Below are 18161 nucleotides of genomic sequence, written 5' to 3' on the forward strand. Positions count from 1 at the left end.
TCTTTCTGCTGTATTATTTCACCTATGTAGGCTGGAACAAAAGGGCAATACTGATGTAGCTCAAGGCACTTTTCAGGTCTTTGTGCAAGTTAACAATAGTGTGGAGGAGGTTTGTTTTAGGAGTATTTCATTTAAAGTATTGTTTTTCTTTTAAATGTTATGCACTTATTTTTTTGGGTTGTGTCTTGTGATACAACCCCTCTGGTGTAAGGGAGAATTAAAGCGTAACTAAACTCAGAATTTTCACGTTACATAAAAGGGTAGACAACCTTCTGTTTGTTCTGTTTGTTGCTTTCTTTTAGAGTGCAACACCTTTTTCTTAAAAGAAAAAAAAAAAAAAAAAGGATGCAGCACTGCTCCCTAATTCTCAATCACCTAGGTGGTTGAGAATGAATGGGAACGCAAAGCCTCCCAGGATACCTATATCACGCATCCCCGGCTCCTGGGTGCTCCTTCTGCACATGCCCGAGCACCTGGGGCATGCGCAGAAGAAGCCCTTTTGTCAAAAGGGGAAAAAAGCCTGCATGCGCAGTGAGATCAGCAAGTTTTTTCCCAAACTATGTCACCCGATCTCACACCTGCATCGAGTGATTTAGGAAGAAGAACCAGCAAGAGCAGGGGAAAATGGCGTAGCCTGGGGCGCCAGCCCAGGGACAGATACCAGGACGACACGGGACCCGATGGAGGAAACCTCCGGACTGATCAACTGCTCTGCGGGATTGAAGGTAAGTGTATTTTTTTTGTTTTGAGCACTTTTGAGTTTACTTCCTTCTTAAGAAGCTAAAAAGGGACTGTGTTGGAAAATGTTGGAAAGATTAAATCACCATGGGTGTTTTAAAACATAATTGTTTTCACACAATTATTCACACACATAAAGAATCCAAATAAATCATTGACTTTATTTAGCACAATCCAAGTCAAATCCTAAATATCAGTTTGTTTATGTTTAAATCCTATCTTATAGTGCAAGATTTAAAAAACAAAGGTTCCCCCTTATCTTAAAGAATGCCTTCCTTTTGGTGTTTTATATAGAAGCATTTGTGCTTAACAGAACTGGAGAATCTACAGCTGTATCAGCTTAAGCTATGGGTCAGGAGCCAGCACTCATCAAGAGGAGTGAACTTAGAAATAGACTAGAAGCTTGGAGCACTGTGGTTTACAGTCCTGAGGGAATACATTGTGGTATTGGAGAGTTTAGAGAGAAGGTATTTGCATCTCTGTTCTTGAAGTGATCTGTTCTCTGAAGTTAGAAATGGCAAAGGAAAAACACTTCAGTACTTATCTCACATGGTTTGCATTAGAAGAGCACAATATCCTGTTACATGTTTTTCAGTTAAATATATTTTGATATAAATATGAAAACACAACAAAAGATACATAAATCAAAACCATTTAGACAATGACTAAAAGTTAGTACAGAAACTGTTGGTTAAGTTTCTGAGGGTAGATCCTCAGTTTGTATAAAAAAATCATTAGCTTTCTAGGAAAGGTCAGTTTAGCAGGCCATCATTGGAGACTAAAATAGAGTTTATGAATGACCAGTGTCTTTACTAAACACACATAACAAAGCAAACCAGGTCCAACTACAAAAAATTGTAGTTGTTTTATAATGCATATTCAGACTTGTATGTAAAGATAACATTGTCTCAGATAATCATCTGCATAGAAAGATTTTTGTTTATTTTGCTGGAAAATAATTACAACAGATGTCTACTATTTTCATTGTGCTTGAACAATTATGTTGCATCATAAAACATTTAATTATAACCTGTATTTATTACATTTTTATCAAATCAAATCTTATACAGTACCTACCACTTTAAAGCCATGTAATAATGTCTTCTCTGTCTTTACCATAAAGAACACCTTTGGGTTTTCTGCATATAGTTAGGTCCATTAATATTTGGATAGAGACAACTTTTTTCTAATTTTGGTTCTGTACATTACCACAATTAATTTTAAATGGAACAACTCAGATGCAGTTGAACTGCAGACTTTCAGCTTTAATTCAGTGGATTGAACAAAAAGATTGCATAAAAAAGTGAGGAACTAAATCCTTTTTTTTTTTACACAATCATTTCAGTGGCTCAAAGCCTATTTGATGGGCTGGTGTGGACAATTCCTTCGTTAAGTTATTATCAATTAGGCAGATAAAAGGCCTGGAGTTGATTTGAGGGGGGGTTCTTGTATGTGGAAGATTTTGCTGTGAACTGACAACATGCTGTCAAAAGAGCTTTCCATACAGGTGAAACAAGCCATCCTTAAGCTGCAAAAACAGAAAAAACCCATCCGAGAAATTGCTACAATATTAGGAGTGGCAAAATCTACAGTTTGGTACATCATGAGAAAGAAACAAAGCACTGGTGAACTCAGCAATGCCAAAAGACCTGGACGCCCACAGAAGACAACAGTGGTGGATGATCGCAGAATCATTTCCATGGTGAAGAGAAACTCCTTCACAACAGCCAACCAAGTGAACAGCACTCTCCAGGAAGTAGGTGTATCGATATCCAAGTCTACCATAGAGAGAAGACAGATGAAACCAAGATCAACCTTTACCAGAATGATGGCAAGAAAAAAGTATTGAGAAGGCGTGGAACAGCTCATGATCCAAAGCATACCACATCATCTGTAAAACATGGTGGAGGCAGTGTGATGGCTTGGGCGTGCATGGCTGCCAGTGGCACTGGGACACTAGTGTTTATTGATTATGTGGCACAGGACAGAAGCAGCAAAATGAATTCTGAGGTGTTCAGAGACATACTGTCTGCTCAAATCCAGCTAAATGCAGTCAAATTGATTGGGAGGCGTTTCATAATACAGATGGACAATGACCCAATACATACAACCAAAGCAACCCAGGAGTTTATTAAAGCAAAGAAGTGGAATATTCTTGAATGGCCAAGTCAGTCACCTGATTTGAACCCAATTGAGCATGCATTTCACTTGTTGAAGACTAAACTTCGGACAGAAAGGTCCACAAACAAACAGCAACTGGAAGCCGCTGCAGTAAATGTCTGGCAGAGCATTAAAAAGGAGGAAACCCAGCATCTGGTGATGTCCATGAGTTCAAGACTACAGGCTGTCATTGCCAGCAAAGGGTTGTGTACAATATCTACGAACGATCGTGTCGTTACCTCTATGTGCAGTATCGGTGCTATACGATCGTTCATATATATCGTGCAGGAACGTTCGTCGTTCGTTTTCCGACGATAATAATTGGAAGTGTGTACGTAGCTTTACAGTCTTTTTTGCTGTCTGTGACCTTGCTGCAGAGAATCTTCACTTCCTGTGTGGCAGAGTCATTATCAAGAGAACAGTAATTGTGGAGAAAGCTTCCTAAAAGAGAGTCCCAGATAACACAACCCAAAAGTTCTAATACTTTCCCAATTTCTGTTGCACAACTATTGCACTCTAGGGGCTTTCTGCATAAAACAGGGAATCAGACATTCCCTAGTGGGAATTCCCCAGGCCCATGTGTTTCAATGGCAGTAATTGATTCCCACCAGGGAATATTGATAGAATGTCAGATTCACTGTTTTATAAATACAGCCCTAAGATAATATTCTTCCAATCTATAAAAATAGTATATACAATCAATATAGATAGGAATATTGTTAATGATAACATGTATGTACTCTAATACAGTACAGTAATATAGTAATATTATAACAATAATTATATTATGTATGTTTAAAGGAACAAAATTACAGCATACCTATAGCTATTGTTCTTTGTAAGGCATGCTAAACAAAAGCCTGCCATAGTGCAGATGTTTAGCCCTTTTGGTTTGATCACAGCATTAAATTCTCTGATAAAAAAAGCAAGTACAGTCAGTAGTGTATTCCTAATTTTTTTTAATTCATAGATTTAAAAAAGAGCAATAATATAGCAAGGAACAAAAATGATGCAAGAAAATAGCAAAATTAAATAATTTTAACCATGTTGTTTATTTTTGGATAGAATGGGAAAGAGTTAAAACATTGGCCGGATGTTCTTGCTACTGTTTCCAAGTCCTCACTTCCAGTTCTGGAAAATAGTATTCCCTAGAAAGTGATATAAAGGAATACCAACAATTACAAAATAATGACAAGTTAGAAGCTCTGTCTTTTTTTCTGTCTGTACCCCCATAGACATTTCTTTTCACTGGATTCTTTTTTATTTTTATTTTTTCGAAAATGCATTTAACAATTTTTTTTATATACAATTGGCTTTAATTGAATAAAAGGGCGTTTAAAGACCATCCTAATGTCCAAGACCCAAAAGTTCAATTATGAACCATGTATTGTCAAAACCCAAAGGTGAACTGTGCAGTTGTAATTTTGTTTATCTTAATCACCTAGATGGCTTTCATCAACATTTCTTTCCTCCCTGACCAGCTCATCTCCCATCCCCTTTGCTTTTCTCTTATTTATGTCTCATGAGATAATATAGCTTCCATTAGAAGCCATTTAACAGCTATTATATCACTACACTTCCCTCCAGAAATGACCTTTTGTAAAATATTTAACAGCCTAAGTGGGCTACTTTACAAAATGTATCCACTTCAGTAGTGAAAGCTTTCTGTTTTTTTGGTTGTTTTTTGGGAAATTTATAAATTATTTAATTTATTAAGAGTCCCAAAACGGGAACAATTATTTGCCAGTCTGTTTATGTGCAAATAATATTCACAATTATTTTTCATTGTTAAATAAACTCCTATTTTTCTATGGCTTAATAATTCATTGGCATAAACCAGATCAACTAGGAATCTAAATTTACTAATTTACTTATTTTAATAAAAATCAATCCAGATTGGTTTCACCTAAGCACTAGAAATATTTTATTTGGCCTAATTATTTGGAATTGTTTGGTTGAATATAAAGATTTTTACTTTTTAAGAAGCTTGTTCGGACATCTGGTGGAGTTGTGGTTCTGTAACAACCTTTCAACAGCCACTGTAACAACAGATGCCCAGTTTTAGAATTTTTACGGGTGTTTTCTGGGCTTTATAATAAAAATATGTAAAGAACATATATGTATGTCAAAACCAGTATGTGACCAACCTAATTTAATATCAAATCTAATAATACAAAATGTTTGCTTTCTATGAAAATTAAAGACAAAAATTTTATTATAGGGATATTCATTCTTTTTATTACCTGTATTAAATGTTTTACTATATTAATTATTAAATTGTGTTTATAAAATAATCAATAATGTTTCTGGAGCCTAGGAGCACACCAAAATGTTGAATAATTAACTTCCAATTACAAAGTACAACTTTCAGAGAGACTGCCTTACATTCACATGAAACATTTTAATAAGATGCAAAATTCATAGTTGATTCAGTGATAGCAAGCCTCCTAGGCTGTGTACACGCGTTTGATAACACCTTTACGATCCTTTCCAATGAAAAAAGACTTAACAATGCATTAACGAGCACTGTACATACATCGACGTTCTGCTCTATACGGGGGGGTGGGGAGACAGAATGGCACCCCACTGCGCTCTCTCCCCTTCACTTCTATTATGAATGACGAGTGCTGTACACATGCCAAATTCTCATCCGATATTAGCCTTGAGGCGATTATCTGACAAGAATCATTTGTGTACATAGCCTTAAACAAAGCAACCACACCAAAATTTTCAAACACCATATTTCACAGTTCCATTTGGGGTAATCATTTGTACTGTTACTATAGGCACAAAAGTTGGTTTAACCCTTTTTCTGACGTAGACATTATGGCACCAGCTTCCATGGCATACAAACAGATTCCTAGTAGTTTCCAGTAACAGCAGATATTTATTGTCAAACATGATTCTTTCAATGTTAACTTTCTCTGCTGTTGTTCCTCAGGGATTTTTCTTTGAACCGGTTCTCTTCATTTTTTTCACCTCACTTAGTAAGCTCCTATTCCCCTGTAATCTATCTGTCCACCTCTGATTTGTTTCCCTGGGTCCTGGATTGGATATGAATACTCCTAGTACATGCTCTTAATATCTCTCATCTGTATTACTGTACCCTCCTCTCTGGCATTCTACCAACCAGATCAACTCTACAATCTATCATGAATGCTGCAGCTAGACATATCCATCCTTCACACCACTCCTGATCTGCTGACTCTCTCTGCAAGTCTTTACGCTTGCTTCCATTTCACCTTACTCCACAGCTCTTGTCCCACCTATATTTCTGAGTTTATACTCAAATACACCCCTAGCTAGTCTATTTGCTCCTCCCATGACCTTATAATGACTTCCCTGTGCACCTCGCTGCCCGCTCTCTGGATCCACCAGGACGGATCCACGGACGATGAACAATGTGGGCTGTACACATGCCAGATTCTCGACCGATATCCGGCCGAAGCCGATTATCTGGCGAGAAAAATTTGACGTGTGTATGTAGCTTAAGACCTTTCTTGAAGTGCCCTGCTCTGCAACTTTCTTCCTCGACCTTTGCTACTATTTTTCAAACATTTAAAACCCACCTCAAATCTACCTTTCAAACTTGACCACCCGTCTTCATCTGTCCCTTAATCCATTACTAATTAGCCACCATTTCATACCCCCTATCTGTTGTGTACTACTCTCCTTTACTTCTAAACTATTTTAGGCAGGGTTCTCTCCTCCTCCCATGTCATTGTTTGTATTTGTTTGTCATTTTCAACCTTTATTGAATGTACTGTACTGTGTAATATGTTGGTGCTTTATAAATAAAGTGTAATGAAGTTCAGTTATTATTACTATTATTGACGTCCTTAAACTTATGGCTACTATCCAATGCCTCAATGTTGAAAGAACAAAACAACATAAATAAAAGCATTATTTCTCTTTATTGTTTTTTCGTGATTATGTTAAAATAACATCTTAATTTAGAGCTAGAGACAATGGTCTTGATTTACAAAAGGGAAATTAACAAGTGCAGGGAGAAAACATTATAGAACACATGCATTTTGGGAATGTTTAAACTGTATAAATGCTAACACAGAATGTCACACTGTACACTAATGTTTAATAAGTACAGTGTGACCCTAGTTTTTAACATTTGCTTCACATCTAAAGTTTTTTTCCAATTGCAAGCACCAAAAAATCCATGTATTAACAATTTACCTAAAAATGTAAAAAAAAAATAAAAATAAAATTCTCTTGAAAGTTATAAAAATGTATTAAAAATGAGACAAGCTAAAGAGTATCTCCAAACTCCTGTATGTCCTTCTTTAGGAATAAAAGGCAGCCAATATATGGGTAATATAGTAAGCAGTAGACTAGGTAATCTTGTACATACAATTCCCATGTTCACGTGCATGCATAGACTATAGCATTTTATGTTGCTGATACCAACATGCAGTATTGCTCCCAGATAAAATCTGAATGTCAATATTTGACACCAGGTAAAAAATACTAAAAAACAAAGAATTTTATTTTATTGTTAGAGGTATGGCACATTGACAGGCATGCAATTGGTAGAACATATATTTTTTTTTATAAAATTGTATAGTTTAGTGAAATTTCTGTATGAATGATGAGACCACTGTGGACGTATCAGCATACATCGTGAGCTAATTGTAAATACTGTAAAAGTATGGTTTATTTGTCTTCATGTAATCAGTGTGCACACCAAACTGTGTTAAGCCATGATACTTTTCAGGCTAAAACATACAACTGTGCAGGAAATATCAACATTCATAAATATAATCAGATTTGTACATGGTATATAATTAACTAAAGCATTTCTTTATTGAAAAAATTTTCTATGTTTCTGGCCTATTCAAAGCTTGAAAAATAAATATTGGATTGTCGTAACATATAAAGGCATAGCTATGTTTCTTTCTGAATAGCACTGAAAAATCATCAATATAGTGCAATCAGTAGCACCTTGCCTATTGCCAGCAGCTTCCTATGACATTCATTTGCTCTTTCGGTTTCTTTGTCTAGTAAATAAGCCATCAGTGTCATCAGTGTTATCAAAACTCCCTATTTGTGTAAAGCATAGTATGAAAAACAAGCAGCACCTAATTTTTTTAGGGCTGATTTAAAACTAGCTATACATCTATGGTATACAATATACTTGTTAGAAATCAGTAACCAAGTACCAGTGTGTTCAGTGTAGAACCATACATTAGAATAGTGAAAGCTTCATGGTAACTAATATGGCAATACTTTCTCCTAAATATAAAGTTTGTCTGTGTACTCAAATGCTAGTCAGTATTTTTACATAGAGGTTATTATTAGTTCATGGCTTTTTCATAGTGAGAATCTGGTCCACCATCAAAGCTCTCAGTTTTGGAGCGTTAGAGTGCTTCTGCAGGTTGCACGGTTGGATATACCTTCATATGTTTTATTTTATGATGATTTGTGGCTTGAATGACTAAGAGAAGCTGTAAAAAATTCTACAAACTTGTTGCTGTTAGAAATATGGAGGTAATATCCTTCTAGCTCATTTTTTCTCATAAGAAAGGATGCAGTGCCATCTATTGCTGGATTCCATGAAAGTGCTTTGGAAGATGATTGTGACCATGCCAACCATTTATCTCCTTAGCTGGAGAGAAAATGATTTTATTAATTGCTTCATTTATCCCCCTTCCTTTTGCCTAGATGTGATTGGCTGGGCTGGTAACTAGCGGGACTGGGCTTACAGACTCAAACCAGTGACTGCCATATGTCTCTTATTAGCCCTGGACGTTAATTGCAAGGCAGCAGGAAGAAGCATTATTAAATATCAAAGCAAATTCTCTGGCTGTAACCCCTTCTGGACCACTTGTGGTTGGAGTAAACTGGAGTTTCAGTACCTCAGGCAATAAAGAGTTTTATAACACACAAGATGTTAAATGAAAACATTCGGCTGCATGACAACACTTCTACTTGTGTGGCTGATGAAGGATAATATCACATTTTTGGTTTCTAAACTGTACGGAAATGCTGCTGGTCATGATGTGAAATTTCTTTTCCGAAAATCAGTAGCATTACCTAGTAGTTTGCCAAAAAATGTGTAGCATTATTATTTAGCAGTAATCATAGCTTATTATATGTTTTTTATTTTTTTATACAAAGTAAAACACACAATAAATAAATTGCTTCTACCTTTTAACTGAAAATGTCCCGTGTCCCCGGCTTAACCATCATCCTGGATCAAAATGAAGAATCAGCTAAAATGACCAAGCCAAACATTCAGTTGTTTGCCAAGTTTTGCCACCCTATGGACTGTTAGTGGCTCCCATCCCCATGAACATAGAAACACTAAACAAAATCTTAAAGGAAACCTGTCATGAAAAACTGCAGCAACTGCTTTTACTAATCTGAAAGTGCTGGCTGCCTGCTTGTCATGTTGAATTGACCCAGTAGTTTCACCACTTTTGGTCAAAGACCCAGAAAAAACAAGCAGAAGGTGAGGTCAAAACTCCCTATTTGTGTATTTGTAAGGGTTCAGTGATTCAGAATTGTTTTCATCCAAAGAAATTCAAATCCAAAGGAGGTCAGAAGGGATTAGCATTGAAAATTTTAGTAGGTGAAATCTGATTAGAAAATTTGGTGCGCAAATCAAATGGAATCTGTTTGCAGGTTTATGTAGGAAAATGCACATTAAAATTGTAAAACATTGCTGTAAAATGGCCTAATTCTATTTTTTAGTTTTTAGTAAAAAGTACAATTAGGCCCTTTTCAAGGAGCCTTTAGTTAGAACCCTTTTCAAGGAGCATTCAGGTTTTGCAACCCCAAAAACATGTATTACAATAATGTCCCATTGTATACAGTGGTCGCAAGGTCTGATGCTACGTAAATTCTACTTGAAAAGGGCCAAATTCTACTGTGGGACTGTCAAGTAGAACTAAGTTGAATAACTTTACTCTTTGATTCTACCAAGTTCATCCAAAAGCAGTCAAATTTTACAGATTAAGTTCACAGTATGTAGTCATACATTGTTTTTTTTGGTCAGTTTTACCTTAATTGTCAGTCTATTTCTCCACACAGACCCCAGCCACTTGATTCTATTGTAATTCATCTTAAAAGGGCTAATTAAACCTTTTAACTAATGCTTTTGCTTATGGCCCAAAAGTCAAATTAAACTGAATTTTGGGCAAATCTAATTACATTTTGGGTTTAAATTTGATCATGCCTAGAGATCAGCAATTGGAGCCTCCAGATTTTCCTTAGGAAATACCTTTTGTATTGAAATATTTATACATGGTAAGCTGTAACTATTTGTTCAAAGTCATCTAAATCCTAAGTGGACAACATTTTGTTTGCTAAATATCTATGTATCACAGTATTTTATGTACTGTTTTTATTCGTTCTTCGTCTTTTTTTACCTCCTTTCAGTCTCTTTGAGCAATTTCCTGTCTACGTTTCTTTTAATATCGGCTATACATCATCTCTCAGTACAAACTTCCTGACCATGCTTGAGCAATGTGTTTTGGCATGGCTGCTTGTTGTCGTCTTCAGGTTTGTGTGTGACAGGGTGATAAGGTAGGAGCACAATTGGAGATTTGTCTCCTCATAACAGGAAGTGCCTGCACAAAAACCTTCATGATTGCTATAATTTTTTTTATTAAACTGCAGATTTAAAAAATTGAAAACCTTTTTCGGAATGATGTGATAATAATAAAGCTAATTTATTTTTTTCAGTAATTGTATTTGGATCTGCTTTAAAAAACGCAATACATGTTACATATGAATGTAACAGTTATCCTAGAGCCTATACAAGTCTAAAAGCAGGTCAAATGATCAGAAGGAAATCAACCGCGGTGTACATATATTAGGTAAACATATATTAGGTTTATCAATCCAGGTAATCTCAGATGCTACAGTAATTTATTTAATTTTGAATTGTATCACATAGTAACAATAAACAGCTGATAATAGTAAGGGTAATAACATAGTATGATAATTAAAACCATTGTATAATAGGTCTGTGCATAGGCATGTTGGTAGTTGTATAGGAAGGGAGTTTCCTATAGAAAGTGATGATGCGTGGTGTATATAGATATGTGTGTACAACTGTAGGTTAATTTATGGTGAAAGATAGGATAATATGCAGATTTACATTTTTAGTATGTGTGTAAATTAATTTGTTTTATTAGTGTGTGTTGTGTAGTGAGTGGAAATTCAGTTTGTATCGTTGCAAGGCTGTTTAAATAATTATATGTGGAAGAGAAAGAAAAAAGTGGATTTACAAATAATCCAAGGCTGATAGGAGTGGACCTGGTTTTAGTTTACTTCACCTCCACTTTGCAGCCACCCATAGGCTACCCCGAACTAATGTATTTACATCCCAGTATCACAACCACCCAATCCACATTTTCACACTAATGTCCATTTCATAATTTTTGCAGATATTTATTGACAATTTTGTATATTTTCATATCTACTTTTAAATATATCTGTTTATTTGCACAGATGCACACATCTCATCATCCTTTGTCCTATCCACAAATGACTTACCTCCAAAAAATGGTGAATCTGTGAAGTTTTCATCCAAAAATTCTTTCAATCCACTATAGAGGAGGGATGAGATGGCCACTTCCAAGAGTTTATTTACACACCTCAGCTCGAATCATCCATATTGAATAATTAGCTTGTATAGGGATATCTCTTTTTTAGATAAACAGATTATAAGTGATTTTTAAAAGTTGAGAATTAGAACTTCACTCCCTCCTTTTTTTTTACCCAAGTATAAACTAAGGTTTTTGGTATGTACTTTGCTTTTTGGCATTGGTGTCAGCTCAAGAAATCCCTGTCAACCTCTGTAGAAAGCCTGGGGTTTCACAGGGCCCTGTTTGAAAATGGATGGTCTTGAAGGATGATAAAATAAGTGATTTTATTTGTACCTTTGCAGTAGCTTCCTGACTTTTAATAAATTAAACTAATTTTTTAAGTAATATCCGATTCTTCTAAATTGCCAGCACACATTGGGCCTGATTTGTTAAAGCTCTCCATGACTGGAGAAGATACATGTTTATCAGTGAACATGGGTGATGCACAAAATCTGGAATGGATCTGGTCCAGAATTGAAAACATTTGCTAACAAATAGCAAATGACTTTCAAATCCATTCCAGGATTTTTGGATCACCCAGGTTCACTGATGAAAGTGTATCTTCTTCAGCCTTGGAGAGCTTTATTACCCTCCCTGGCGGTAATCCCGAGTTTGGCTTGGGGTTAATTTTCAGTACCAAAAGTGGTAACCCCTAGCCACACTTGGGGTGGAATTAATTGCAAGGGAGTTTTTAAGTCTTACCTGGTCCCCACATGCCCGCGGCTTCTTTCAGCGATGCCTGTGATGTCCTCCAGCGATGTCTAGCATCTGCTTTCCCTGGTGATGCCCATCTGTGTAACCTGGTGATGCCCAGCCAGCATCTGTGTAGCCTGGCGATGCCTGGCCGGCATTTGCGTCTCCGGCGTGTAAACGTTGGGGACACGAGGCCAGGGGACGTAGTTGCCGGCCGGGCAGTGCGAGTGTGCGACTGGGAGGCGGGACTAGGCGGGACCAATTCAAAATAAGTATTTTTAAATGTACCACTTTAACATTTAAAATACTTAATATTCAGACTGTCAGGAAGATAAAGCAGGTCTATTGTCTGTATGTTGAAGCTTACTAATGTGTTTTTGAGGTTATTCATACTCCACTCCTTCTGCTCAAAAATTTTACTTTATCTATGAGTGGAATCTGGTGGGGTAATCATTCATTGACTTTATCTATGGTATCTTCATTCCTCATACTATGAATGAGGAATGAATACCAATGAATAATAATGAAATACAAAGCTATTAAATTAGAACAGGACCCCCATCGTAAATCCTGTGGAAAATCTTCAGATCTGCAGTGTCCAAAAATGGAAGAATTGAATGGAAAATGGAAAGTATTTGTATTGATCCAGACATATGTCTCAGAGTATGCTGCATGCATTTGACCATTTTTTTATTTTTTTATAGGGGCCTCCTGGTTCTCAGCCATCACCTCATGCACAACCTCCTCCACACAACCCCAACAACCCCATGATGGGTCCACACAGTCAGGTAATTTTAAACAATATAAACATGGCTACATTGATATTATCTGTAACAGATTGCTTTACTTTTTGATTCAAAGAATGATTTAGCTGTTATATGGCATTTTGAATAAAAGAAGTACAGAGTTTGTGGATAGTTCTGTATAGCTATACCTAAAATATAATAGCTATTAACAGCTGCAACTATGATGTGATAAAGCTCTTTATTATTCGTTTTCAACAAAGCTGTGCATTCTTATTTATTTTAAATCTTTCATCCAAATTACAGCTCAACCTCTGTCAGGAACAACCTTTCCAGATTAGTTTTTTGCATGTAATAAGCAAATAAGACAGTGAAAAGTATTGCATATGAATTATGGCTAAACATACTAAAGCATATGGTTTCATTATATTAGGTATGTAGGTAAGCCGTTTTAATTGAATGTGCCTTGAAGGCAAGTGTTTCCATTTTAAGGTTACATAATTGAGCACTTTCATTGAATTGGTTGTTCTGTGCATACTATTTTTCAACAATGTTTTAGCCATTCGTGTATGTGCAAACAGATTCAATCATAGTATTTAACTATTTGGCACATGAAACTTATTTTATATCAGTGTCAATTTTCATTCTTGACATAATAATGCATTTAAAGATAAAGTTTAGTGTGCTCAAACTTTCTCTAGTTCATCTCTCCTCCCCCTTACATAAAATACTAATGACATTTTTAAATAAAATGCTAATATTATGAACACAATGCCATCACTGTGTGTTTGTGATTCTTCAATGCATGCATAATATTGTTGGTGCTAGGGACTTTACATATCTTCCTGGAAACAGTAAACCTGCATAGGTAACCCCAACATGTGATGCAAAGCCTCCATGAATAAAACACCTGAAATCCAAATGATAAAAGAGGCAGTCCAGAGACAGTGTTCCTGATTTATTAAAGTTCTCCAAGGCTGGGTAGAATACACTTTCACCAGTGAAGCTGGGTGATCCAGCAAACCTGGAATGGATCTGGTCCAAAATTGAAAACATTTGCTAATAAATAGCTAATGACTTTTAGGAAATCTGTTCCAGGTTTTCTTTATCACCCAGCTTCACTGATGAAAGTGTATTCTCCCCAGGCTTGGAGAACTTTATTAAATCAGAGCCAGTGAGTCTGGAATGAAAGGATCAGTAAATAAGTCAGGTTCTGTTTGATTTACTGCAGCTTCTAAAATACACAGGGCCTGGTTTATTAAAGCTCTCCAAGACTGGTGAAGACAAAGCCTAAAGGGAGAACTTGGGTGATTCAAAGCATCTGTAGTGGATTTCTTAAAAATATTTTGCTATTACTTGACAAATGTTTTCAATCCATTTACAGCATAGTCTATCAGTGGGCATGATTTATTAATGTTCTCCTAGACTGGAGAAGATACACTTCACCTGTGAACCTGGGTAATCCAGCAAACCTGTAATGGATTTCTTGAAAAAAAATCATATGCTATTTGTTATCCCCTCTATCCTTGGAGCTTTAATAAATTAGGCCCAGTGTGAGAAGCTCACAGTGTGCAGAAAATAACTTGGTACATAAGAGTTATGTTTTAAAGTTGTGGATAGAATAAAAGTTAACACTTTTACACACTCTGACACTTTTTTTTGCCAAGTGTATGTTGTTGGAAAAATTTCTATTCACATCCTGTCCAAGCAGAGAGGAGAAACCTTCCAAGAAGGGAAACAGACATCAATACAATTTTGTTATGGCAGCAAACCCATCTCAGCTTTATCCAAACTAAAAAAAAGTTTTGGTCTCAACAACTACATGGTTACTTGGGATTAATGGCCCTCTGTCCCCAGAAATTCATTTGAACAAACTTCAAAGCTTTTGGCCATGTAACAATTGGCTCTCAAGCAATGTTTACCTTGAATTGGTTGTTGAGTTACACAGCACACACCATTCACATTATCTTGGTGGTATCCTTGTATCTTACCAACCAATCTTCCATCCAAAGGGTTGGGAAAGTAAACATTGGTTTAATGGCAATAAATTTGACTTAAACATTCTTTAAAGACTTTACCCAAGAATGGGCTTATATTAAAATTTAAATAGAACATAGAGCTATTGAAACAAAAAAACAACAAAAAAAATCTATATGGCAATTAAACTGCTGGAAGTGTCAAATGTTGGTTTCCTCTGTCCTATTTTGAGCTCTGTGGTTTCCTCTGCCAACCCCCAGGTGAATAAACGACACAGGGTCCAAGGAGCAAAGCCACTTATAGTAGTAGAGCATCAGATTCCCCTTCCCTCACCCCAAACATGTTCCAGATACTGAAGGTTTTTTTCTCAAGCAGAGTTTGGTGGCCACTGGTGTTGAGGTGGATAAAAATTTGTTGCTTTACTTGCAGAGAGTTTTATTTTTATTTTTTAACAGCTTAAAGGATTATGTCTATTACTTCCTCCAAGTCACTGTCAGGTAAAAGCAGCTACTGTTTCGGTTCGAGAAGAACCTCTAATGTTTGGCTTAAATAATAGTAATGTCTTTCTTTCTATTGGAAGATAAGATAATTCCAAGCAATTGAATTTGATTTTTTTTTTATTTGCATCTCTCATATGTCACATGGTATTTTTATTTTACATCTAAATGTAACAGGCTTTTTTGCTTGTAGCATGAAGAATTTCCTTTTAATTGCAGTATAAGACAATACAAATTAGACTGTAATGCAGCAATGGGCTAGAAGAGCATCTTTACCTTCTCATAACATTTATCAGAGTAATTCTATAGTATATAAACTAACATTTACACAAGTCTACAACTAGTCTCTGTGGATCTACCCTAAATAACAAAAGCGCACCCTGAGCCTAGGAGTGTCTATTGGCCAGTCTAATGATCTCTTTAGACAGTATCTTCCTTTACAGCTTTATTATATCATAATATGTATAATCAATCATGCTCTGCTGTATAATTTATAGCAATTACCTTATTATTTCCCTATTTTTGTGTTTGCAGCCATTCATGTCCCCGCGTTATCCTGGTGGTCCACGACCTTCCCTCAGAATGCCAAATCAGGTCTATACTTAAATTTCTTGACAATAAAACATTAAACATTAAACAATGTTTAATTATTAAATACATTGAAGGTTTAAATCTTGTTTTTTGTGATTTTTTTTCAAACTCACTGAAAAGAATCAGCTGTCTTGATTCATAATCACTAATGGTTTATAGTAGGAATGCTGTCATGATAGATAAATATGGATATAAAATATTATTTTCCATAAAATGAGAAAATAACACATAAATCGGTAAAAACAAACAAATCAGTACATTCAAGAAGAAATAACTTTTGGTAAACCTGGCTACATTTTTCAAAGACCCAGTAAAATAGGCAGCTACAAATGCTTATATAAACTTTTCCTTAAAATGTATTTTACGTAGTGAGAGGCTTGACTGACTAGGAAGGAAGGCTTAAATTTGAAAGCTAAGATTTGCTTATAATTTTATCCTCTTGTAACTTTAAATCTTTTATATATATATTGAATATTTCAATGAATCCTTTTACTAAAAGAACCCTTAATTTATGCATTTATTTATTACAAATTTAGTTAGAAGCAGGGTCCTGGAGTCGGAAAAGGTACATTTTTGACGACGAAGTTTGAAGACCAAGTTTGCTTAAAATACTGTTCTTTAGCATTTATCCTTTAAAAAATAACATGCAGTTTTGTTTTCTATAGCCCCCTGTTGGGGTACCAGGTTCACAGCCTTTGCTGCCAAACTCCATTGACCCAACACGGCCACAAGGTATGACTATCAACTTACATGATGCTTTACAATAGACAAAACATAGTACAAATGAGATCCAGCAAACCTGGCATAGATCTGGTCCAGGATTGAAAACATTTGCAAATAGCTAATGACTTTTAGGAAATCCATTCCAGGTTTGCTGGATTACCCAGATTCAAAGATGAAAGTGTATTCTCTACAACCTTGGGGAACTTTATTAAATCAGGGCCACTTTATCAACTGCTACTCCACTGTCTACCTGTTTATTACTTCTTCAAAAAAAAGTGTAAATTTGTTTGACAATTTTCCTCTTTCAAGCAGAAACTCCTCTATGTGGTTCTTTATCAAGCTCTTTAGAACCTGTCCAACTATGGAGGTTAAACTAACCAGTCTGTAGTTACCTGGTAATGACATTGTTCCCTTTTTCAAGATAGGAACCACATTGGTTTTACACCAATTCATTGGTACCATGCCAGTGATTAAAGAGTCTCTAAAAATTAGAAATAATGGCTTTGAAATAACTGAGCTCAGCTCTTTGAGGAGATGTGGATGTAATCTATCAGGTCCTGGTGCTTTGTCAACCTTAATTTTGCCCAACTGTTTCTTAATCATATCAATTTTGAGCCACTGTGGCTCATTTAGGGCAGTGACATTGCTATTAGGAATTTGGACTTCAGCTCTGCTATTTTCCTTTGTGTAAGCAGAGTTAAAAAAAGTGTCTTTTCTTTATCCCCAGTTACCAACCCAGGGACATCCTTTAAAGGGCCTACGTGCTCAGATGTGATATTTTTGCTATTAATATATTTTTTTTTTAAATTGGGGTTTGCCTTTCTTTCTTGTACAATCTGTCTTTCACTTTGTTGTTTTGCACATTTTACCACCTTTTTACATCTTTTTGTTTTATTTTTGGAATGCCCTTTTCTTACTCAATGGCTTTTTTAACATTAGTTGTGAGCCCCTTAAACTTATTACCCATTGGAATATATTTTTTCAGTGTGTATTGTGTAGTGTTTGCAACCAATCTTTCCTGCTTTCAGGCCTCTTACTGGGGCTTTCTGCCCTTCAGGATCATTTCAATGGTTGTTTAACATAAAAACATATTACCAGGATGCAAGTTCCATTGTCTAGTATCAATATGGCAACTTTTCACATGTTGAACTTGGGGTTGTGTGCATATTTATACATTTTCTTGTCTTTAAAAAATATTGTAAATAAAAAATTTAAACACATTCAATTGTAAATTTACCTGATCAAGAGGCAGCATGTAATATAATTGTTAAGGTTTACATACACTTAGGCTGGGTCTACATGGCCAGTTTTCAAAACGCATGTAATTGTTCCTACTTTGTTCATATGCATTTTTATGTACTTTTACTAGCGTTTTAAAGCTTTCCTTTAAACCCCTGGAAAATGTATATGCCGCGTTTTCCCGCATTTAC

The 18161-nt window shown here is 35.7% G+C and overlaps 1 protein-coding gene across 1 annotated transcript in view; it reads left to right on the forward strand.

Annotated features, from left to right (window-relative positions):
• SSBP4 (single stranded DNA binding protein 4) overlaps positions 1-18161 on the forward strand; it is a 256151-nt gene that overhangs the window by 216261 nt on the left and 21729 nt on the right. The window contains exons 6-8 of the mRNA XM_072405033.1: positions 12905-12988; positions 15952-16011; positions 16674-16740. Coding sequence (XP_072261134.1) covers positions 12905-12988; positions 15952-16011; positions 16674-16740 — 211 coding nt within the window. The remainder of the gene's footprint in view (positions 1-12904; positions 12989-15951; positions 16012-16673; positions 16741-18161) is intronic.

The sequence above is a fragment of the Pyxicephalus adspersus genome, chromosome 3 (genome assembly GCF_032062135.1).
Source record: "Pyxicephalus adspersus chromosome 3, UCB_Pads_2.0, whole genome shotgun sequence".
Taxonomy (NCBI): Eukaryota; Metazoa; Chordata; class Amphibia; order Anura; family Pyxicephalidae; genus Pyxicephalus; species Pyxicephalus adspersus.